The sequence below is a fragment of the Carettochelys insculpta genome, chromosome 1 (genome assembly GCF_033958435.1).
Source record: "Carettochelys insculpta isolate YL-2023 chromosome 1, ASM3395843v1, whole genome shotgun sequence".
NCBI lineage: Eukaryota > Metazoa > Chordata > Testudines > Carettochelyidae > Carettochelys > Carettochelys insculpta.
Genome location: NC_134137.1, coordinates 237,165,117 through 237,189,763, shown reverse-complemented (window position 1 = coordinate 237,189,763; position 24,647 = coordinate 237,165,117). Strand labels below are relative to the sequence as shown.

The 24,647-nt window shown below is 45.8% G+C and overlaps 1 protein-coding gene across 4 annotated transcripts in view; it reads left to right on the top strand.

The window, feature by feature from the left end:
• The window catches only part of TSPAN11 (tetraspanin 11), a 168,597-nt gene that overhangs the window by 42,294 nt on the left and 101,656 nt on the right, over positions 1 to 24,647 (top strand). For all 4 annotated transcript variants that reach the window (XM_075002850.1, XM_075002822.1, XM_075002842.1 and 1 more), the window contains exon 3: positions 23,488 to 23,679. In XM_075002850.1, coding sequence (XP_074858951.1) covers positions 23,488 to 23,679 — 192 coding nt within the window. The remainder of the gene's footprint in view (positions 1 to 23,487; positions 23,680 to 24,647) is intronic.

The following is a 24,647-nucleotide window of genomic DNA, read 5'->3' as shown; positions in this document are numbered from 1 at the left end:
TTTTTTGCCCCCCTTAATATCCAACTTTTTAAAGCTAATATGTTTTGTTCTTCTGTTCTCATGTATTTTTCAGACCCCTGTCCTTTGCGGGTTTCATTTATGTGCTGTTTAATCCACTTTGTTTTCCAAATCTTGAATAAATGTTAAATAAAACATGGCCCAATAACAACCTCTGGAGCAAGCCATTAAAGGCATTTGCCCTAATAAGATGCATTGCTGTTTACAGCTATCTGGGCAGGTATCTTCTTTATTACATGCTTCTCAGGTTAGTGTCTGTCCACCGTACACTTTTTGCCATATATGCTTGTTGTTTTCATTTGTATTACTGTGGCATGTAAAGACTTCACATGAAGTCAAGGCCCCATTGTATTAGACTGTAGTGATGTGATAACAGACCCTCTTTCTCGACAAGTTTACAATTTAAACAGACAAGACAAGGTTGGGTGAGGGAACAGAGAGATACAGTGAAGTGTCCAGGGTCAGAGAGTAGAGCCTAGCATAAATCCTAGTTCTGATGAGTCACACTCCACTTTATCCTTTGAACCAGGTCATTCTTGCTTACCATGTCCCTCTATGAAATTGATCCTTCGAGCAATTTTTGATTGATATGACAAAACTTAACCGCTAACTCAAATTCAATGTTGATCGTCCTTGGTGCACAGGATGGAAAATTTCTCAGTGAATCAAAGCACAATGTCTGTACACATTGCTAGTTTTTACAAGCTCATGTTAGTACCAGTGACGATGCTGAAACAAAGCAAGGCGCATCATAATAGATCAGAGAACAGCAGATTGTTTTTGCAGAGCGGACACTGCTGGAACATGGGCACCATGGCTGACATTTATGGTTACTGGTCTTTGCATTGATGAAGACTGGTAAAAGCCTGGGGCAGATCAAGTTTTGTTGCAAAATACAACAGGATGAAGTTGGATAGTCTGTGTTCATTGCAGATGTAGATTTTCCCAGGACCAGGGAAAGCACTGCAAAAGCCTTTCTGCTGATATTTTGACCGTTAATTAACCTGTGGAGGTAAGCATATCTAACAAGAAGCATGGTAAAAATCTGTGCTTTTAATTATTCCTCTGAAGAAAGTTTCTCAGATCTAATAACACAAAATATTTTGATTGCTGAAGTGTATTGCAGTGCTCAATAAAAACAGGTTAAAATTATCAGAGAGGTAGCCATGTTCATCTGACTAGGTTTCAGAAGTGGACCTGATTTCAAAGTCCGCTGACATCAATGGAAACATGCACGTTAACTTCAGTAGGCTTTGGATCAGGTCCTGAGGCTGGTACTAAGTGTTAGGAGTAAGCATAGACTGTAAGCTCTTACTGGCACATGCTAGGAGCTAAAGTTTGTGGTACTGCACTGCCTTAAGAACCATAAGGAAATGATCTTTGAGTAGAACATTTGTGTGATACCATTCAAGAGATAAACCATTGAGGATACAAATGACAAGCCATCCTGTAGCACCTTGGAGACCAACACATTTATTAGGTCATGAGCTTTCATGGGTAGCTCATGATCTAATAAATGTGTTAGTGTCTAAAGTGCTACAGGACTGCTGCTTGTTTGTGAAGCTACAGACTAACACAGCTACCCCTTTGAGACTATTGAGGATACCTTCAGGGGTAGAAGAATCTCACAGCCATGCTGATGGAAAAAACGTTTAGAAAAACCTTACTCAGGCTGTAGAGTGCATTATAAATATGGCACTGAGGCATGTGTGAATTCTTCACTGAACTTTTAAATTCATTAGCTAAAACTCACTTCAGCGTAATCAACTGCAAGGAAAAATTAATTGGTTATTTCTTTTCTATCCCTGAGTAATTCCTTGCTGCCCTCGATTCTGCTTTGCCACCTGTTTGGCACTTATGGAAAATTAGCGTTTCTATTCAATGTGATTTACTTTCAGTCTGCATATTCTGCTTGCTGTTTCTTCTTCCTAATTAAAAGACTTCTCATGGCCAGCTTTGTCCTAATATGGCCTAATGATTTGACTGCGCAGTACATCCTGTGCCTAATGTAGTGTATTATTCAGATATTTGCTTAATCTTTTGGCAGCACATTTTGATAATATACATCAATTTCTCCGTTGAGTGTGCTGTTCCTGTCTTTGGTAACACAGCTTTTATTTGTGTTTTCCTGCTAAAAGGCTGCATTCCTATATTAGACCCTTTTTGTTTTCACACTTCCTTGATCAAATTGAAAACCAAAATACCTGCTGTGACAAAATTATATAATGTAGCTTTTTGTGAGGCTCTGCTGCATGGCTAGCACAAGGTCTCAAGCAACTAACGTTAGAGATGGCTGAATAATATTTGCTGTGTATTTAATAATACTTTAAAAATAGAATATTTTTGTCCGTTTCTGCTACTTATCACCAGCTCACTTCCAAGTGGATTCGTCTGACTAAGTTATGGGTGCACAATGATGGGGAAATGAGGAGCCCGTCTCTCCACCCCTCTGTCTACACAGCAAAACTATTATTTCGAAAGAGTGGATGCCTCATTTTGAAATTGGTAAACCTCATAGTATGAGGAATAGCGCAGGTATTTCGAAATAAGGGCTGTGTAGACAGGGAATAGAGCCTGTTCCAAAGTAAGCCATAGTGTGCCCAACGGCTCTACTTAGAAATAGGCTCTATTGTATGTAAACTGAAGGCCATTTCAAAATGAACTTCGTGTGTAGCTGTGCTATTTCGGAATAAACTGTTCTGGAATACTTCTTCTGGAATAATTTAGTCAGGATTAAAGCTACTGTAGACAACACCTGTGGTAACAGATGAGACAAACACTGCTCAAAACAACCTCAAAATGTGCACCAGAATCTAGAAAGCATTTACTGCACAAACGGGGTAGTTAGAAACATTATTTTTTCTGATTTTCAAATACCTGTGTGCTTCTGGGAATATATATGTATATATGTATGTATAACATCTTGAGAATAAAACCACAATTGTAAATACTCATATAAAATAGTTTTAAATACAGCATTTTAATTCATATCTCTTCCGTATAATATTTCTGGAGTCACAAATGGATCTGAGCAATTTAGGCCTAAAATGTTCAAAATCCAGTATCTCTAACTCAATTCTGCCAGCAAATTATTCCTTCAAGCAAGCTAGCAAATATGTATAAAAACAGTAAAATGTGTTCATATGGGTAAGGATGTCAAACCTGAAAATGTATGTTATATGTGCAGAATTGTCTGGTATGCATGGGTGCACACATTTTGTGGGTATGATTTAGGCATGTATGATTTAAAATACAGCCCTTCTGATCTTCACTTTTTAGTATGAAACTGGGGCTGGGGGGAGGATTTCTGTTCTGTTCTTACAGCTCCATATTCTTTCGAGTTTCCTCTTGAGGAAGGAATTAATTGTAGGCCCTTGCTTCTTCATGTGAAGGTCATGATGTGCTTTTCAAAGTATCTCGCCATGCTGATGATTGCTCCCACTTTGAGTTCTGATGTGCTAAGTTAAAACATACTATAAAATAAGGCTAATATGGGTGCTGCTGCTTCTGATGAGATAAAGAAATTATTGAGTAAGCAGCTAGTGTAGCACGGTAGTTTTACTCTGTATTAGTTTTAGTATGTATTTTATTTATGGATTCTCTTTGAAATGCACAGAGCACTTACATTGATTTTATTGGGGCTTAGTGTGGTACGTATAATTGGCAGCAATGTTACAATATACTTTCCCCTTAAACAGCATTCTATCGTCAATATGAATAACACTAGAGTGAATAAATTATGCCCCGATCTTTTCAGTTCAGCAACTTTTTCAGTATTCTGAGTATCTTCTTATTTATTAAGACAGAGAGCCCCGTCAGTGGGGCTTTGAGGAATGTTTGGGGAGAGAAGTGATCTCAGGTGGGGTAGCCATGTTTAAGGTGCTACAGGACTGCTTGTTTTTCAAGGAAGACAAGGTAGGCCTTGGTTGGCACACACGGGAAGCGGGAGAGAGTGTCACCCTGCCCCCAGCTCTGCTCCAGTCCTGCCCCCAACTTCATCACCAGCTCCTAGCCCCATCACCAGGATCAGCACAGCTCTGCTTCCAGCCCCACACCAAGCCACCAGTTTCAGCCACAAGGCCGGGAGCAGAGCTGTGCCTGGCTACAGGCTCAGCTTACAACCTCCACCACAGGCTGCCTGTAGATCTGCTCCTATCCCTGGCAGTGATCACACTCCCAGCCGTGGACCCACTCTCAGTCTAAGCCCTTTTACCCCATCCTTGTCCTTCTTACCCCACCCTCCCTGGAGGGGACGGGGGTAGGAGGTTGTGATCCTCAAAAGTTTGACAGCCACTTTATTCGGGAATGGGAAAGAGTGGAGATCTTTAGTTCTATTCACACAGCTCAGGGAGTCTTAATTTTATTTTTATTAGACCACATCTTTTGTGACATATATTAATAGAGTTTGGCTCACATCTTGATAGAGGTTGCCTGCTGGACACATACCCTTCCCTATGCAATCACATGGAATCCTCCCATTTCCAAACTGTGCAACACCTAATTCTGGGGAAATTCTGGGGCATGTATATTAAAATTCTGCACAAAATATTTTCAGATTTTGTAAAATTCAGCATATTTTATTTGTCAAAATAACTCACTGTAATCATGCCAGTTTCAATTATTTTTGATCATTTATTTCAAAATACGTATCAGCTAGTACATCTGTAGCAATACAGGCAACCAAAAAGATTCAGAAATTGTGTTTTGACAAATAGGTTCTTCAGTAGGCATATTAATATAGAACTCTTGAGTAATAGTTCACTTAAACTACAGTACAGAACCATATGTCTTGCACCCCTCCGAAACAGTGCAAACACTTGTGAGAGTCGGGGTAAATGAGTCGCTGAAGGAGAGGGAAGTAATTGCTGGGAAGGAGCCTGAGTATGAGCTTGAACAGTTGTTGGGTATAAGCAGGAAAAGTAGCTTGCACCTTCCTCCCCGTGTGGCCCTACACCTTCACTCCCATTCAGTCACTCAAATGTGAGGAATAAGGGGTCTTCCAGAAGTGGGGTTTCCTTCCGAAGGAACCCCATCTACACAGCTGCTTTTGCTTCCAGAAAAGGCTCTTCCAGAAATGAGATCTAGCGGGAATATGCAAATGAGGCATAAGGTATTTAAATCAATGCCTCATTTGAATGTTCCCCTTTGCTCATGCCCTTTCAGATGGGAGGTGCAGTGTAGACTCGGCTCCCAGGATTACAAGAAAAACTGAGGTACAAGACAAAATGTGGAAGGAGCTTAATTCTCTTTTTTTTTTTTTCCAAATCTTGCAAATCTAGGTTATATCTCTGAGCTTGCTGACACCACTGGTTTTGCTAAAATTGTCTTGCTAACTCATTTACATGAATTAATGCATAACTGCTTCCTTTCACTTGAGTTGCACACTACACACAGAAATTAGCTGTAGGGAGTACACTTGAAATCTATAGCTAATATTCTGGAAAGTCTTTTACAGTAAAAGTCATGCCATGTTGAATCAAATATAATGTTGTCACTTGGAGAAGAGGAGCAGGGTTGGGAATGGATTAGCTTTGTGGATATTCTGTGTGGTCATTAAAAATGAGACTTTTCTGCCGGCATCAGATGTGGAATCCTAATTCAGGTAATTCAGAAGTACTTCTTCCCTTGCAGAGCTATCGTGTTCTAGGTTTCCTTCAAAATGTTGTCATATTAGATCATCTTCTAGGTTCTTTATTTTTCAGTCCTGACAGGTACATGTGTCTGGGTTTATGTGTGTTGTTTGTATACATGCATCTTTACAATATTTTAATAACAACTTGCTTGTGCTTCTTTATGATAAATTATTAATAAATAATACATGTATTTATTAGCTAAGATACTTACTAGCCTTGGATTTCTTTAGTATTTAGTTAGAAGAACCAGCCTTCAGTAGTAGTTGTCGTGGTCATGTGTTTTGCCATCTTCTCATCTCTGTACTTTGATTGGATAATGATCTCAGAAACTTGTATCCATATGTCCATAACAGAAGTGGTTATCTCAGCTTCCCTGTTCTCCTGCCCTCTTACTCTACCTAACTCAGCCTCCCTTCTTCTTGGGAAAGGTAAGGAATCATACAAGGCTTCTTGCCCCAAGGCACTGCCTCTGGGTCTTGTCAATACCCTCCCCTCCATGTCCTCCATACTTGCTTCTAGATAGTAGGTTTCATCATCCAGCTATCATGTTTTGTAAATATTTCAAGCCCTGGTTTAGTGATTAGGGATGTTGCTTTGGTGGAAATGGCACTGCAAATCCAAAAGCATCCTTCCTTTATATGGTGATAAGTAAGGTCTGTCCCTGTAGCCGCTGGTGAGAAATTCCTGTGTACGTGTTGTATTTGTATACAGAATTGCAAATGCAACATCTCTCCTGTGAGTCTAACATATCCCATGTCATTTGCAATTATTGCTAGGCCCAGGGTTTTCCTCAGGTATAGGAGTATAAGTTTCATTGTACTGTTGAGTAGTTATTGCAGGAATATAAAAGGAGAGTAATGAGCATCTTGAGGGATGTTTATGGTCTAGGAAGCATGCAATACCTTTCTCTGAATGATCTTGTTGATCTTATGCAGCTTCCTAATGTTTATAGTGAGGCTGATTGCTTTTTATTTTACAGTGTGATCTTGTCTTGTGTATGCCATGGAATATTTTGGTTTGACTTTTGATGGCTAAGAAGCCTGTTTCGGAAGATTGTTATATTGGTCCTTGATTTTAAGCCCTGTTTGCTGCAGTGAAGTATGTATGGGTCAGATAGGTGAGCTGTGGTACTGCAAGTAATGTGGACTAAGCAAGTATTGTGCTGTGATGTTGTCTTAGGTTAGTCCTGCAGTTAGGAACTGTTTACAGGAAGGGTCGATGATGCACGAATTTCATAAGGTGTGATTGAGACTTCATCTTTGGGTTTATCAGCACTGCAGTTAGACATACATGTAGACAGACTCAAGCTAGCTTTAATCATGGGCTTTGCTACAGGCTGGATAAGCCTGCCTGAGACCAAGGGTATTTGCTGGGCAATTAGTCAACCCCTTATTCTGTGCTGCTGTGGCTAAGGGTACATCTTTACTACAGGGAAGAGGGATGCTGCCGCCGTCAATCTTCTGGAGTTTGATTTAGTGCATCTAGTAGAGACGCATTACGGCAAACTTACAGGTGCCTGTGTCAGCACTGATACTCCTGCCCCTTGTGAGGAGAAAGGGAAATTGACAGGAGCAAACACTCTTCTGAACATCCCTTAGCGAAGACAGCGAGGGTCAAATTAAGGTATGTCGACTTCAGCTATGTAACTAACTTGGCTGGTATTGCATATTTTAATTCGACCTTCCACATTAATGTAGACCTGCCCTCAGTTGCTTGCTTGGTTTTATTCTGCAGGGTTGATGGTTAGGGCCACAGGTTTAATTTTGTCATGTGTGTAGCCTTCAGTTGTGTTTTGACACAGTCTGGCCACATCTACACGTGCACACTACTTCGAAGTAGCGGCGCCAACTTCGAAATAGCGCCCGTCACGGCTACACGTGTTGGGCGCTATTTCGAAGTTGAAATCGACATTAGGCGGCGAGACGTCGAAGTCGCTAACCCCATGAGGGGATGGGAATAGCGCCCTACTTCGAAGTTGAACGTCGAAGTAGGGCATGTGTAGACGATCCGCGTCCCGCAACATCGAAATAGCGGGGTCCACCATGGTGGCCATCAGCTGAGGGGTTGAGAGACGCTCTCTCTCCAGCCCCTGCAGGGCTCTATGGTCACCGTGTGCAGCAGCCCTTAGCCCAGGGCTTCTGGCTGCTGCTACGGCAGCTGGGGATCCATGCTGCATGCACAGGGTCTGCAACCAGTTGTCGGCTCTGTGGATCTTGTGTTGTTTAGTGCAAGTGTGTCTGGGAGGGGCCCTTTAAGGGAGCAGCTTGCTGTTGAGTCCGCCCTGTGACCCTGTCTGCAGCTGTTCCTGGCACCCTTATTTCGATGTGTGCTACTTTGGCGTGTAGATGTTCCCTCACAGCGCCTATTTCGATGTGGTGCTACCCAATGTTGAAGTTGAACGTCAACGTTGCCAGCCCTGGAGGACATGTAGATGTTATTCATTGAAATAGACTATTTCGATGTCGCTACATCGAAATAAGCTATTTCGATGTAGCATGCACGTGTAGACGTAGCCTTTGAGGCATAGTCCTAGATACAAGACATCAAAAGCTTTCTTAAAGGCTTAGAGGAGGCAAATCTTGCTCTTTCTTGCTCAGCCTCCCCACTTTTGTTAATAAGTGCTTTATTCTTTCCTTTTCAGACAGACACCATTTTGGCATCAAAATGTTAAGTGTTAATACTCCAGTCTTAGCTCACACTGAGCAGGAGCTGCTATATCTCTTCTCTTCGATCTATGTATGATATATTCTCAGATGTCATTCCCTTTGGTCTTTGCTTCTAGGAAATGTTGATTTATTTGCCAGCTAAACTAGAATTCCTCTCCCACTTCCAAGAAGACTCTGTCCTGTGGGGCAGCAGTAATATATTTTTCAGGAATAGATGCACATGATGAAAAAAGATGGACTGAGAGAAGAATCTTTTCCCTATTGCAACGAATCCATGAAAATACTATTAAATCATCTGGTGAACTGCATGGTCCTTGTGTACTACAAACTTAATACTTTTGGCGGTATCCACTCCTGAAACATCTGCTGAAGTACCAGACCCCTGCAGGACCTGAAGATCCCGGCCTTCTTAAATTTATTACGAGTAAGAGTTAGCAACTATGCTAGATTAGCAGCAGTTTTGCACTGAGACTTCACAAAGACACCTGGAGGGAGGCTTGAAATATGAAGATCTGCCTGGGGAACACAAAAGGAAATAATATATCTTCTATCTTGCTACACACTTGTATTTCCGTTTCATTTAGTGAAATTCAGGCATGTGGGGCCCGATCATTTCTTACTGAAGTCAAAGTAAAGACTCCCACTGGTGGCTGGCTCAGGATGTGGTGAATTCTTTTACACTTACCTTAAACTGAAGGTTAGAAGTGGTGATGAATGTTGAAAGTGTGCAAGGGCTGTGGAGCTCCTAATTGTCCCAAACCCTGGAATGTCTACGCATACGTATCTCACAACTGCTTGGTGGGTTACGCTCTCCCTCCTGACCCTGCCCAGTGGCCACTGGAACAGCTAGATATGGAGGTAAACCATTATAGCATTACAAAACAAAGCAGCAGTCCTGTAGCACTTAAAGACAAACAGAATAATTGATTAGGTGATAAGCTTTCATGGGGCGGACCGACTTCTTCAGATCTGGAGATAGTGCTGTACGTTGAGGTGTCTTTTAGCTGATGCAGAAGAGGTTCATTCATTAAGCTGCAGAAGTCCGAGGTTTGATTCCAGATGATGGTGGCTGGGGATTGTAATGCACCGGAACCTTACTTTGAATACAAATACAGCATTTAGGACAACAATATTTGTACTGGAGCTAAAAAAGATCATGCTGGCTCTCACCAACCCACAGAAATTGTGGTCCCTTCACACAACAAGTGTTCACTTTTGTGTTAGTGGAAATCTACACCTTCCTCAAATATGTCAAGGTTGGCGTTTCAGGAACAGAAGAAAATAATTTATTTTACACCTGGGGGAATTCTGCAGCTCTGTGTCCTCACAGAAAACTTTCCCTACTCCCCTACATGTTTTCATTGCTTCCCTGCAGAAAATGGCAGGGAAGCAAAGGGATGCCATGTGGGTGAGGGACAGAGGGGACATGCAAAGGCTCATGAGTGTTGTGTTGTTGGGAGGGTATTGCCAACCCCCAACAGAGGCAAGGCAAGGGGGCAGACAAAGCCATGTGGCACTGCCTCCCCCTCCTTTCTGTGAGCACATAGCTGCCCAGCTGAAGCAGACTTTGACTTGGCTCCTGGGACCTAGTGCCACTTGTGTTCCCCTTCTGCGTGCTGGGAGCCTGCCTGTTTTCTGTGCAACGGTGAGGGCTCTCGGTGGGTCTGGGTAAGGGGCGAGCAGGGGAAATAAGGAAAGGGAGTGAGGAAAAGAAGCAGTGGGGACACAAGGGCTGCGTCTACACGTGCACGCTACTTTGAAGTAGCGGCAGTAACTTCGAAATAGCGCCCGTCACGTCTACACGTGTTGGGCGCTATTTCGAAGTTGAAATCGACGTTGGGCGGCGAGACGTCGAAGTCGCTAACCCCATGAGCGGATGGGAATAGCGCCCTACTTCGACGTTCAACATCGAAGTAGGGACGTGTAGACGATCCGCGTCCCGCAACATCGAAATAGCGGGGTCCTCCATGGCGGCCATCAGCTGGGGGGTTGAGAGATACTCTCTCTCCAGCCCTTGCGGGGCTCTGTGGTCACCGTGGGCAGCAGCCCTTAGCCCAGGGCTTCTGGCTGCTGCTGCTGCAGCTGGGGGTCCGTGCTGCATATACAGGGTCTGCAACTAGTTGTTGGCTCTGTGTATCTTGCACTGTTTAATGAAAGTGTGTCTGGGAGGGGCCCTTTAAGGGAGCGACTTGCTGTTGAGTCCGCCCCGTGACCCTGTCTGCAGCTGTGCCTGGCTCCCTTATTTCGATGTGTGCTACTTTGCCGTGTAGACGTTCCCTCGCTGTGCCTATTTCGATGTTGGGCTGAGCAACGTCGAAGTTGAACATCGACGTTGCCAGCCCTGGAGGACGTGTAGACGTTATTCATCGAAATAGCCTATTTCGATGTCGCAACATCGAAATAAGCTATTTCGAAGTTGGGTGCACGTGTAGACGTAGCCAAGGGGTGCAATAGGGCCAGGATTGTGGAGTGCGGGAGTGAGGGATGAGATGGCGCATGCGGCAATGGGAGAGGGGGATGAGATGGGGAAGAAAAGTGGATAGGGAATCACGGGGAGAAGCAGGAGTCCAGCACCCAGCATCTCCTTGGAAGCAGCTGGGGCTCTCTAATAAAGCAGGACCATCAGACCTTTGTCTAACAAGTCCGACCCCCAACACCTGGATCTCCCCCCACCCCACAGCCCTAACCCCCTGCACCTGGATCCCCACTCCCACAGCACGCAGACATCTCAGTGAGCCTCCCATGTCCAGACCCTCTTCTGAGCCCCGTTTCCCCACAGCCAGACCATGCTCTGCAGAGTCCCACTGCTCCTGCACCCAGAACTCTCCAACAATCCCCTGTGTATCCAGATCTCCCACTGAGCTGCCTGTTCTCAGATTGCCCCACACAGAAACTCCTCGCCCCACACTTGGATCCCCCACTCCGTATTAAACCCCCCTGCACTTGGACTCCGCTGGGCTGAGCCTGCCCATCCGCACATGGTGTGCGCGGCACCGAAAGGCAGGGCTGGAGCAGGCACAGACTTTGCCATGCGTCAGGGTCAGGTGCTGCCTCACTGCCGAGTCCCCTGTGCCAGGGCAGAAGGGGGCGTTCGAGTGATCTCCTGCCTCTGTGCAGCTAGTGCCTGTGCTCCCTGCTGCCCTGCTACAGCCACATTTATTGATTGAGAAATAAAATTTTGAGAACTTAGCAGAGTTTAATATATAGCGCACAAAATTTTAAATGTTTTTGGTGCAGAGCTTTTACAGGAGTATTTGTTTATATTAGGCCAGGGCTTCAAACACCCAGCCTATGTGCCATCCCCAGCCAGAACACTTGCGCAATCTGGGCCGCGAGTACCAGCTGCCTGGAGAGGGGGATCCGTTACTGTTCTCCAAGCCCTGCCTCTTTCTGCCACTGCCTTTCCCCCTGTGCTCCGTGGCACCCTCTCGCTGAGGGATGTGGCCTTGGGAAGAGAGGCCTGGCCTGGCGTGGTAGCAGCTGTCAAGTCCCCATCCCACACTCCCCAGGGCATCGGGAGCCACGGGGAAGCAGAGTAAAGCAGAATGATTGTGCCAGGCCATTTGGGGGTGGGGGCACCACTGCTTCTGCCCTGTGCCAGGCTCCCTCCCCCATTGTAGAATCCCTGGGGTTGTGTCTTTGAGGGGCAGGGTGTCCTGGGCAGAGCAATGGCAGGAAAAGGCAGAGCTTGGGGTACTCCTGAGCAAGATTGTGCAACTGCTCTGGCTGGGGATGGCGTGTGGGCTGGGAGTTTAAGACCCCTGTATTAGGCTATCCAGTAGGGAATGGAATCGGTATAATGTGATTTTAGGTGACCAGTCTCACAGTTTTGATAATGAAATGCAAATAATCTAACAAATACTCTTAGCACTATAGCAGCAACGAAGGGTCCTGTGGCACCTTATAGACTAACAGAAAAGTTTAGAGCATGAGCTTTCGTGAGTTAACTCACTTCTTCAGATGCTGGTCCTGGAAATCTGCAAGGCCAGGTATAAATAGGCCAGAGCAAGGCTGGGGATAACAAGAATGCTTGATGCAGATCCTGTAGGTGTTTGTCTCTGTCGGAGGGGTTGGAACAAATGCGGTTATATCTAAGTGCTTGGCTGTAAACGATGGATCGTGTGGTGTGTCTGGGATGGAAGCTGGAGGCATGAAGGTAGGCGTAGGCGTAGGCATAGCGGTCAGTGGGTTTACGGTACAGGGTACCAACCCCTCCGACAGAGACAAATACCTACAGGATCTGCGCCAAGCATTCTTGAGACTGCAATACCCACATGAGGAAGTGAGAAAACAAATCAACAGAGCCAGACGTGTGCCACGAAGCCTCCTGCTACAGGACAAGCCCAAGAGAGAAACCAACAGAACACCACTTGCCATCACCTACAGTCCTCAGCTAAAACCTCTACAGCGCATCATCAGGGATCTACAACCCATCCTGGACAATGATCCCACACTTTCACAGGCCTTGGGAGGCAGACCTATCATTGCTCACAGACAACCTGCCAACCTAAAACAAATCCTAACTAGCAACTATACACCGCACCACAGTCACTCTATCTCAGGGACCCATCCATGCAACAAACCTCGTTGCCAGCTCTGCCCACATATACACACCAGCAACATCATTACAGGACCTAACCGGATCAGCCACACCATCGTGGGTTCATACAGCTGCACATCTACCAATGTAATTTATGCCATCATGTGCCAGCAATGCCCCTCTGCTATATACATTGGACAAACTGGACAGTCTCTACGTAAAAGAATAAATGCACACAAATCAGATATCAGAAATGGCAATATACAAAAACCCATAGGAGAGCACTTCAATCTCCCAGGACACACAGTAGCAGATTTAAAAGTAGCTATCCTGCAGCAAAGAAATTTCAAGACCAGACTCCAAAGAGAAATTGCTGAGCTACAATTCATCTGCAAATTCAATACCCTCAGCTCAGGATTAAACAAAGACTGTGAATGGCTAGCTAAATACAAAAGCAGCTTCCCCTCTCTTGGAGTTCACACCTCCAGATCTACTGATGACAATACAACTCAGCCTTCCTGACTGAGCTAACCTAATTATCCCCAGCCTTGCTCTGGCCTATTTATACCTGGCCTTGCAGATTTCCAGGACCAGCATCTGAAGAAGTGAGTTAACTCACTAAAGCTCATGCTCTAAACTTTTCTGTTAGTCTATAAGGTGCCACAGGACCCTTCGTTGCTGCTACAGATCCAGACTAACACGGCTACCCCTCTGATTCTTAGCACTATGTAATTTTTTGTTCATGAATGCTTTGTCAGACAATTTTGAATGAATATATTTTGCAAAGAGTAGAATCTTTTCATGATCAATTTAAAACCAGACCAAAAAGTTATAAATTGTATGGATGAGAGACCTTGCGTACTAAAAAGTCTTCAAATCACACAAGTTACAGACGTTCATAAACAGATGCCTGAGGTACGTCCTTCACATCAAATGGCAAGAGTTGGTCACAAATGAGGAGCTTTGGAACACAGCAAGACAAGAACTACTTGGCATTCAAATCAAGAGAGGAAAGTGGGCATGGCCAGGCCACACTCTCAGAAAACCATCATCCAGCATAGCCTGTCAAGATCTCACATGGAACCCTCACGGAAAACACAAAAGAGGAAGAGCTCAGACAACATGGAGAAGATCTGCTGAAATAGAAGGACAACAGCCAGGGTACTCCTGGGGTCAGCTAGAAGTTTTGTCCTGAGCCAGAGTGAAGTAGAGGAGACTTGTAGATGACCTATGCTCCATCCAGAGCAAAGTGTTTAAGTCAAGCCACCCCCAACACAAAGCCTCTCCCACAATATGGGATTAAGATGTCTCCTTGTTTTGCTTACTGAGGGTATGTCTTCACTCTGTGGAAGATCAACCCGACTTTAATTATTTCAAAATTAACTACAGATGTTTTTTTCAATATTTGACCCATTTCAAGGGTCTTTACATAATTAATCTACCTGAAAGTGCTTTAGCAAAGTGCTGGGATTTTGTGGTGTTAACATAATCAATAGCTGCTTTCTATTCACACTGCATTCTCTTAGTTTCAGTGAGTCGTGAAAGTGTTGTGCCTTTTCCTGTTAAACCTTGCCAATTATTTTATCTTTAGATTTACTCTTTATGTAAAGATGTTAATCTGTCAATGAAAAAGCACACCCTTTTGGCTGCCTTCTTGAAGGCTAGAGTTGTAACTGATATTGTATTAAATGATTTGACCCCTTCTGTAGAATGTATTCTTTATACTCAGTGGACTATAGCCCTAACAAAGCCAGGTTCTTAAGCAAGTGTATAACTTCAACCCTGTAATCAATCACATTGATTGCAATGAGAGACCCAATAACAGAGTTCAGGACCATCTCCTGCCTTTTTAGTGTAACAACAATGGATCACAATGCAGTTTTTGCAGTTGCTGCTTACAGCATAAATTACCCCTTTCCTCAGGAGGTGAAGAGTGATGCCAGGTACAGAACCATCATGCAATGGGTGAAGATGAGGGGAGGCTGCTCTGGAGTGCAAAGTGTAAAGCCCCACTCCTTGGGACTCTTTATGCAGCATCACATAAAAGTGCATGGGGGTGGGAAGTGTGGGCACAGAAGAATCAGTGCATTGTAGACACCCAGATATTTGCTTCTTCCAAGCGCTGGTGGAGGTGGAGAGAATAGCTCACTGAGGCTGTAGAACAGTATTTCAGATTTTGGACTAAAGCAGTTTCCTGTCAGGGGAGACTCCTTCCTCACCCCATATGCCCAGTCCCACTTCTCATTCTGGGTGTGAAGGATTTGATAAACAGTTGCATTTTGTACCTCAGTGTGTCACTTTCCTCTCTAGCCCTGTCCCAGGAGAAGGTCCCCCAGTTTCCTTCCCAATTTTTTGACTTTAAAGGGTCGGCCCTCTCCCCATGCAACTTCTGCCTCTGTATACTCTTCTATGGATTGAACTGCTGTCTCCACTGTGTCAGGCTGGTGGCACCTGATCCACATGCTGATGTTCTTGGGGAGAGCACGTGATAACCATTCCAGGACAAGCATGTCCATTAATTCCCCCAAAGTCCATATCTCAGGCCTCAGCCAGGTTGTTGCCCGGACCACTGGCCTCTGAGAAACACCTGTGGCTGCACCGCCACTCTCCATCGGGCCAACTGAAAGTCTTGACGATGTTTTTCTGCCGACTGGCCCACCTGGCCTGGAATGGCCGCCCTCACCAATTCATAGTTCTGGGGCTGTTCTTCACTCAAGGCCATATAGGCTGGTTGAGCCTCCGTGCTAGGTATGGAGCAAAGGCTAGGGCCATGTGGCCCTGTCCCATCCAGCACCCATGGCTACCTGCTCAAGCATCCCTAGGAAAGCATCCAAGTCATCTGCCAGGCCCATTTTGCAGAGTTCCAGGTCTGGCAGTCAGGTGCCATCCCTTCCCCTGAGACTCACCACTTGTAGTAGGATTTGCTGCCACAGGCTGTTCTACTTCCTGATTACAGTCTCTCAGGTTTGCTGTTGCTCTGTCCTCCAGGTTAACAAGGCCCATCCCTCAGCCAGATGGGACTGCTGGAAGCTTTCTAGGGCCAGCTGCATCTTGTTGCTTGAAAAGCCACTGCAGGATCCCTCCATCTCTGGGCTGCCAATGACATGCTCTGATTCTGGCTCCCAGACAAGCCAGCGAACGTGTGAAAGGTTCACACACAGGCCCCTCAGTTTTGGGCCCCTCTGGAGCTCACACACCAGAGATGTTCTTGTGCAAGCACCTGTGCCCTTCATTGTCCCTGCTACAGCCCTGATGTGACCGCTCTGGCCAGCACTTTCAGCTCTGCAGTTCTCCCAGGTGCATAGGAAAAGCCCCAGGAAAGTCTGAATTTCACCTGCTCTTTGACCAGTGTAACAAGCAAAGCAGGCAGCGCACCTCAGCAGCACACCTGCCCGTGGCTGCTCAGGGTTGCACACGAGCTCCAGCTTGAGGCATCCAGAAGATCCTGGATCTGATCACGGTGTGGGGAGAGGAATCCGGTCGGGCAGAACTCAGAAGCAGTGGCAGAAAGGCTGATATTTATGCCAACGTCACACAGGGCATAGTGGGAAAAGGGTACAGCAGGGAGACCCAGCAATGCCACATGAAAATACATGAACGGAGGTGAGCGTGCCAGAAGAAAAAGGGAGCAAATGGTCACTCCGGGTCAGAGCTTTAAACCTGCCCTTCTACGAGCGGCTGCATGGGGTTCTAAGGGGCAACCTGACACTGTTCCCAAGCTGTCTGTGGATACCTCCGAACTAACTCTTCTGGCAGCCCTGAGATTCAACAGTGAGAAGGAGACTGTAGATGAGGAGGAGAATGCTCAGCAGGCAAGGGGAGAATCCGGTCTCACTGACAGCCAGGGACTCTTTCTTAACTTTGTAGCCAATCCCTTCCCAGGACGTGTTGCTGCTGGACTGTAATGGGAGGTGAATGCAATTGTGTTGGGTCTGTTTGATCTGGCCTGAGGGGTACGTGAGTGGGCACCCTGCCTACGAAGCGTACTTTGAGATAGCCAAATTCTCATTCTACCACTACTCTGTACTTGCTCAGCCTGTAGTTGAACTGCTTCTTATTGCTGTCCAGGCTGCCTGGGTAAGGCTTCTTGAGCCATGGCAGGAAGGGGTAGGCTGGATCTCCAAGGATAATTCATGGCCTTTCAATGTCCCGAGTGGTAATTTTATGGTATGGGAAGAAAGTTCCATCTTGCAGCTTTCTGAAGATCCTGGAATTCCTAATGATGCACACATCACGCATCTTTCCCAACCATCCCACAGTAACGTCGGTAAAATGGCCCTTGTGATCCACCAGCGCCTGCTGCACCATGGAAAAGGACCCTTTGCGATTTATGTGCTGTGTAGCAAGGTGGACTGGTTCCAAGATAGGGGTGTGCATTCTATCATCCCACCGCAGTTAGGCAAACACATCACAGCAAAGCCACCCACTATCTCCTTTACACTTCCCAGAGTCATTGTCTTTGCCTTGGCTACTTGGATCACTGCAGCCCCCCATTATAGATTTACCTACTCTAAACTAATCCTTGACTGAACGGTAGCAGTCTGGGGTTGCAAGCTTCCACAAGGCTATTGCCACTTGCTTTTCAACTGTCAGAGCAGCTTTGATTCTGGTGGCGTTGTGCTCCAGAGCAGGGGGGAAAGTAATTCAAAAAATTCCATAAAAGTTGCCAAATGCAGGCCAGAGTTTTGCAGCCACTGGTCATAGTCCCATGTCCGTATATCTGTGTAGTCCCATCAGTCTGTGCTTCTCTCATGGAACCAGAATTGGCCTTCCACTGCCTCAGTGGGATCTGCTACTGGCAACAGATGCCGATTGCTCCGCTCACTGGGCTCCTGCACCTGTGTGCTCATGGCTTCCTCATATTCTTCCTCCCCTCGGTGGCTCCTAGCTACACTCTGTAGAAACAATATAACGTGAGGGTTTTACAATGCTTGCCATGGCAGTTCGTGGCTGAGCCGGGTCCATGCTTTCTGTGTTCTGTCATCTCCTTGGAAAACCAGGGTAAAAAGCACTCCAAAAGCTTGTTTGCTGTTGCTTGCAGGCAGGGAGGGAGGAAGGAAATGAGTGCATGATGGGGCACATACCCAGATCCACCTGCTCCAATGTTTTAGTCCCATCAGGCACTTGCTACATAACTCAGGGTGCAAAGAGGCAGCAAGAACTGTGGGTTGGATGGCTACCCACAGTGCATCACTCTTCACATTGAAGGCAGCCACACTACTGGGGATGCACCCCCTCCACCTCGTGTCCCCAGTAAGGAGAGGCACCTTCAGTTTTTTTAATTTCAAGTGCTATAAGGTCACACTTACTTAATATGACCTCTTCCAATAGCATGGACATAACCATAGAGACATTAGGCCTGGGTCTACAATGGACAGCTTTCCCAGCAGATCCATGCTAATAAGCAGCCTCAAAACTGCAAATCGCTGCTCATTAGCATGGTTCCACAGCTCATTAGCATAGCCACGTGAGAGCTCGGTCTCAGCAGAGAGGTGTGCCAGCAGTAAAGAGGCCGTGTGGACGTGCCCCTGCCGGAAATTCAGGCATAAGGGTCTGGTGACAGAGGGGCTTTTTGCCAGCAGGGGCACATCTACACGGCCTCTTTACTGCTGGCACCCCTCTCTGCCAAGACCTAGACCGAGCTCTCATGTGGCAATGCTAATGAGCTGTGGGACTATGCTAATAAGCACCCATTTGCAATTTTGAGGCTGCTCATTAGCATGGATCTGCTGGGAAAGCCACACCGTGTAGACCCAGCCTAGATGTTTAGGTCCTGAACAAGAATTTTAATGTTATGGATGGCCAGAAATGGTTTTAATTTAGAGATATTTTGTGGAAAGAGTTAGATGTAGCCTGGATGAGACCTAGAGAGAAATCTGAGTTGAAAATAACATTGTGAGCCTGAGTGACAGGCAGGATGTTGGCTACAGGGGCTGAGAAAAGAGGTGTGAGGAGGATTTGGAGGAGAAGATTAAGACCTCAGTTTTACCCACATTTAGCTTGTGATGACAAGAAGCTGTCAGAGAGACAGGCTGAGATCTTCAGTTTGGACAGAAGAAGACAGATCTGTAGAGCTGTGAGTCATCAGCACAGCGATCGTAGCTGAATTTGTGGTGCAGATGCAGAGGGAGCAGAGAAAGAAGCCAACATAAAGCCCCTTGGAATGCCCACAGAGAGTTGAAGGGGGAAAGATGAGAATCTTCTGACGGAGCATTTACAGTGGTATGAGACAAACCAGGAAAAGAACAATGTCACGGATGCCCAGAGAGGATGAGATTTTTTTGAGAAGATGAATATGTTCAGTGGTGTTGAAGGCAGCTGCCAGGCCAAGAAGGATGAAGATGGAGGGTGGTTTTTGAGCTTAGCTAGGAAGAGGTCATGAGAGACTTTGGGAAAAACAGTTTCAGTGAAGTGGAAGAGGTGAAAGCTGGATTGGAGAGAGAGCCTAGAATGGAACTGGAGGAGAGGCACTCCAGACAGTGAATAGAGACAGCACATTAAGTGAACTTGGAGAGAAGAGGGAGAAGGGAGATATAGCAGTAGAGGACTGCAAAAGGGGAAGCAGAGGGGGTAAGGGTGGGGGTTTTATTGACAGAAGAGACAAAGGCATGTTTGTATTGGGAGGGGAAAGAGCCAAAGAAATATGAGAGGTTCCAGAGACAAGTCGAAGGGGATTAAAGTAGGTAAGAGGGAGATTGGGGTTGCGGTTGCAAGGGCTAATGAAGAGTTAAAAGAGGACAGCAGGCAAGACTCTGCTGCACTTGTGACAGGAGGAGGAGGAGGAGAGAGCTGTAGGAAACTCGGAGTAAGAGAAGGCAAACTGAGGAGAGGAGAAAGGTCAGGTCCTATTTGGTCAATGTTCTCTTGGAGAACCTGAGATCCTGTGCGGAGAGAGGGCGGGAAGCAGGAGGAAGGGGAGGCTTGCGCTGAGTGTCCCTGCAAGCAGAGTGCCTGAGCTGCCCAGAAGAGATTCAGATGCTGCCTAGCTGATTAGCAGAGCTCTCACCGTGCCCACGGGGCAGCCAGTGTTTCTACTGGCGTTGCACATCTGCACATGCCTTGGTGCACATCAGATTTATTCTGCACGCAGATGGGAGCAAATCAGCGGGAACACAGCTTGAGTCAAAAGTGATACAGAGGTGGTACCGTGGGCATGGGAGTGTTGCAAGGAAGGTGGCAGAATTGAAGAAGAGAATGAATATGTAGTGGAGGGAATTGGCCTGGTCGTAGGATTTCTGCCGGACAGACCGCACAGCACTTGACCAGGAACACAGGAAGTAGTAACAGAGGTGAGTCCCAGGGGCTGGCAGAACAGACCTTGCAATGGGGGAGAGTGCGAGAGAGTTCACAACTGTGTCAGTGAAAGAGAGGACAAGGACCAGGGTTGAAAAGAGACAAGAAGTCATCAGTGTGAGTGGTACGGAAGTCACGGCAAGGCCAAGTGGCTGGGCAAGGAGAGTGCTGGTGGGTGATGGTGAAAGAGCCCAGGTGATGGCCAGTGAAGGAACAGAAGTTTGACATGGTGTAGATTCAATTACAAGGCCCTTATTAGGCATAGCTGGCAGAGAGTCACTTTGCTTGTTAGACTCAGTGAAACTGACAAATAGCTGATTACAGAGAATTTTATAGGGTGCCAGAAGCAAAGAGACTGGACAAAACCCCTGGACAAATGCTAGTAGCAAGACATAATGGCTACGTCTACACTAGCCCAAAACTTCGAAATGGCCGTGCAAATGGCCATTTTGAAGTTTACTAATGAGGCGCTGAAATACATATTCAGCACCTCATTAGAATGCCAGGAGCCGCAGCACTTCGAAATTGATGCAGCTCGCCACCGCGTGGCTTGTCCACACAGGGCTCCTTTTCAAAAGGACCCCGGCAACTTCGAAATCCCCTTATTCCTATCTGCTGTTAGGAATAAGGGGATTTCGAAGTAGCCGGGGTCCTTTCGAAAAGAAGCCCCATGTGGACGAGCTGCGCGGCGGCGAGCCGCATCAATTTCGAAGTGCCAGGGCTGCCAGCATTCTAATGAGGCGCTGAATATATATTTCAGCGCTTCATTACTAAACTTAGAAATGGCCATTTGCATGGCCATTTCAAAGTTTTAGGCTAGTGTAGACACAGCCAATGAGCTCAAATAAGCCAGTCTTCTGAAAGATTACATAAGTCCTCCGCTCATGGCTCAAGTTTACATGTGAATACAAAGGTATTATCCCCTAAATTTCCTCTTGTAGAAGATAGGTTAAATTCCAATTCCTAGGCTTTAGGAATGTCAGCTGGCAACTTCTGGTAGGTGTTTTCCATGGGTCCATTGCTATGTGGTCTTGAGACATAAGGGAACAAATAGTCAATACTTATATTGGCACAATTATAAATGTTACCCACCCATTTCTGGGCTCAGATTGGCAGCTGTGAAAGGTAGATCGTCACTCACGCTGACATGTTAGACCTTTTCTTGAATTGGGCTGGGGAGCATTCGTTATCTCTCTTTTTCAAATCGAAAGTAGATTTTTTGGGCACATTTCCAATGAATTACAATGCTATAATTCAAGATAAGCCCCAATTTCTAATTTCACCCCCAAGATTTACACTGAATTTGCTCTTGTTTGATGCCAAGTAGCCACAACCAGCCTTTGTCTGTGAATCTGTGTAACTTTATGTTAAATATTTTTGAGAAAAGACTGTGGCCAGAATCTAACATAATACAATGTTGGCCCTTCAGTCAGGGAGGGGAATTCAGCAATGGAGAGATTAGAGAGAGAACTGTACTTGGTGAAGACCATGTCAAATGAGCATCTCTTTTGGGGAGTGAGCAAGTTGAACCAGGACTGTAGGTTGTATGAAGAGAGGTGGGTGAGGAAACATACAACTAAGTGGTCAGATGGCTCATCAACAGGGAGGTTGAGGTCACCATAGGTGAGTGTGGGAGGCTGTGAGGAGAACAAGAGGGAGAGCCAGGAGTCAAAATCAGAGAGGAAGGCTGATGCAGGGAGCTGGGCAGGTGGAGGAGATGAACCTGAAGAGGGAAGAGGAGAAACAAGTCAGAAGCAGGGCTGTTCTAAAGGGGAGAAAGAATGAGAAAGGGGAGGAACAGTGGACCATCTGAACACCCACTCAGGGCACGAACCAGGGCAGGGTGGAGAAGGAGAGGACCCTATAAAGAGAGTGCAGCCGCAAAGATGGCGTCAGATGCAGGGCCAGATTAAGTAAGGGGCTTTAGGGGCTGGAGGGTCTTTAGGGGCTGGAGCCAGGGCCCTGGGGTGATGCCTGCAGGTAAGCATGGGACCATGTGGAGCCATTTATTCCTCCCCTCACCAAACAGTAGCTGCGCCAGGTAAGCGCCCTGCATCCCAATCCCCTGCCCCAGCCCTGAGCCTTTTCCTGCAAACTATCTCCCAGATCCCACATCCCAACGACCCCCAAGCCCCCTCCTGCATGCCAAATGCCTCAGCCCCACCCTAGAGCCAGCACCCCAAGTTGGAGCCCTTGCTCCCTTCCACATCCCTGCCTCAACCAATGAGCCCTTCATTTTTTGCAACCCTAAGTACTAGTTCATAGTAAATGCTGTTCTGATTATTCTCATCACTCGGTTGTTAAACCTGCACTGTATAACTTTAAGTGGTCTAGAAAACAATCTTCTTAACTTTCCTGGGGACTAACCAGTTTCTTGAACTTGGGAAAGGAGAAGCATATATTTGAGCTAAGGGGTTTCTGTATTGGGGGAAAATGAGATTCTGTAGCAAAGCAAGGATTTTGCGTTATGTGTGTAGCAGCGTTGTTTTGAAATAAACTATTCTGGAATATCTCTTCCAGAAAAGCTATTTTTGAAATAAGGCTGCTGTGCAGACATACCCCTAAAGATGAGATTATTAGAATAGGTCTGTTAAGGAATCTTGTTAATTATTTGACTAGCTCAGGTAACAAAAATAACATTAGCTGCTTGTCCATTATTTCAGTTCCTGTGGTATTGTTACCAGCAACTCAGGATCTGAAATAATGGACTGACTTCTAACCTGGTTGTGGCTGTGTTGCTTTTATTTATTGCCATTGCCTGATACCTGTGTCCCTTTCTGACAGTGTCATCCCTTTGCCAATCAGTAATAGAACTCCACGGCCTTACAGGTTAGGTTTACACTGAAGGAGCAAGCAGTGACATGGAATCTGGTTGTATACTAGATGTAACGTACTTTATTTACACATGTGCATTATCCTGGACACAATATAGTCAAACCATATGCCAGTTAGTCCCTCTTCCAGGAACATTAGCAGAAGACCAATGCCCAATTCCCAGAAAGCAACTCCACTTCAAGAAATGCCCCTGATTAGAACCCTGGGCACAGAGCAAACTTTCCAGGTAACTCATATGGCTCCCTCTTTCCCAATGTAACCTCTGCAGAGAGCATGGTAGAACTGAAAACTAACAGAGGTGCACGTGGGTTCCCAAAGTCAAAACTTGCTTGCACACCAAGAAGACTATGTAACAGCCCTGCCTGATGACTCTGAATTGTTTATTTGAACTGCCCCAATATCTGAAAAACTGATTAAGTAAGATACAAGTTCTAAATTTCAGATTTAAATATTTCAGAGCGTGGCTTCACTGTGTACATTTCCTTCTCCTTGTGTGCCACAGGTGGGTGGTGCTGCAGTGATGGCAGTTGGCTTATGGACGTTAGCTGAAAAAAGCGACTACCTGAATATCCTGGCATCTAGTACATTTGCCGTGTCTGCATACATCCTGATCTTTGCCGGAGGCCTTGTGATGATTACAGGTTTTCTGGGATTCTGTGCAATCATCAGGGAACAAAGGAGCTGTCTTTCCGCAGTAAGTAACAGGATTCCATCTTTAATGCATAGTGACTCTTTAATGACTCTTTCTAATAAAGATCTAATCATCCCTATGTTGAAGAAAGAAGGGCTGGTACAACACTCTGCTACTGCCTGTACTTGGCCTGGAGGTGGGGACATGGTGTGAGTGAGGAGATGCAACCTTTGCCAAGCAAACAGCATCTTTTGAGGATGGCTTCCCAGTATACCAGGCATTTTCCCTTGTATATGTGATGCAATTGAGAAGCTGCTCTAGAATGCCCAATAAATAAAATCAGCTAAAGGAACTTACAGCAATTTTATCAAATCCAGGTGGTTTCAAAAAAGCTCTAAAGCTGTTGGTGAAAATGGACACAAAAGGCATTCGGAAAAGTGCTGACTGCCACATCCTAAACTCAGTGTTAAGTGGCTGCAGACAAATTGCAACTTCTTGATCATTTGTTTTGCTCCCTATTTCTATCCATACTTTCTGTAACAAACATGCTGGCCGTGCTTTTTATTTCAGCCTTCCGAACCAACATAGCTCAGGCAGAGGAAATGGAAATCTATTCTGGCTTGTGCATTATTGACAGAATTATTTACCAAATGCCAATTAAATGGCTGCTCAATTGCAGCTTGGTGAACCCACTGGGGACGAAACAACTGCACAGGTTTCACTAAGGGATGATCAGAAGAAAAAGAGTTGCACATGAACAGAGGTGGAAAAGAGTACCCCAAAAGTTACTTAAGTAAAAGTGCAGCTGCTTTTTGGGGGGGGTGGGGATGTACTTAAGTACAAGTTACCAGTGTCCTGCTGGAAAACTACTTGAATAAAAGTACACACGGACATGCAGGCACACATAACATCTGGATTAAACCCAAATATCCAGAAGTGAAAGCAGTGGCACTATTTCCACCCCTGCACATGAAGGCTACGTCTACACGTGCAGCCAACATCGAAATAGCTTATTTCGATGTTGCGACATC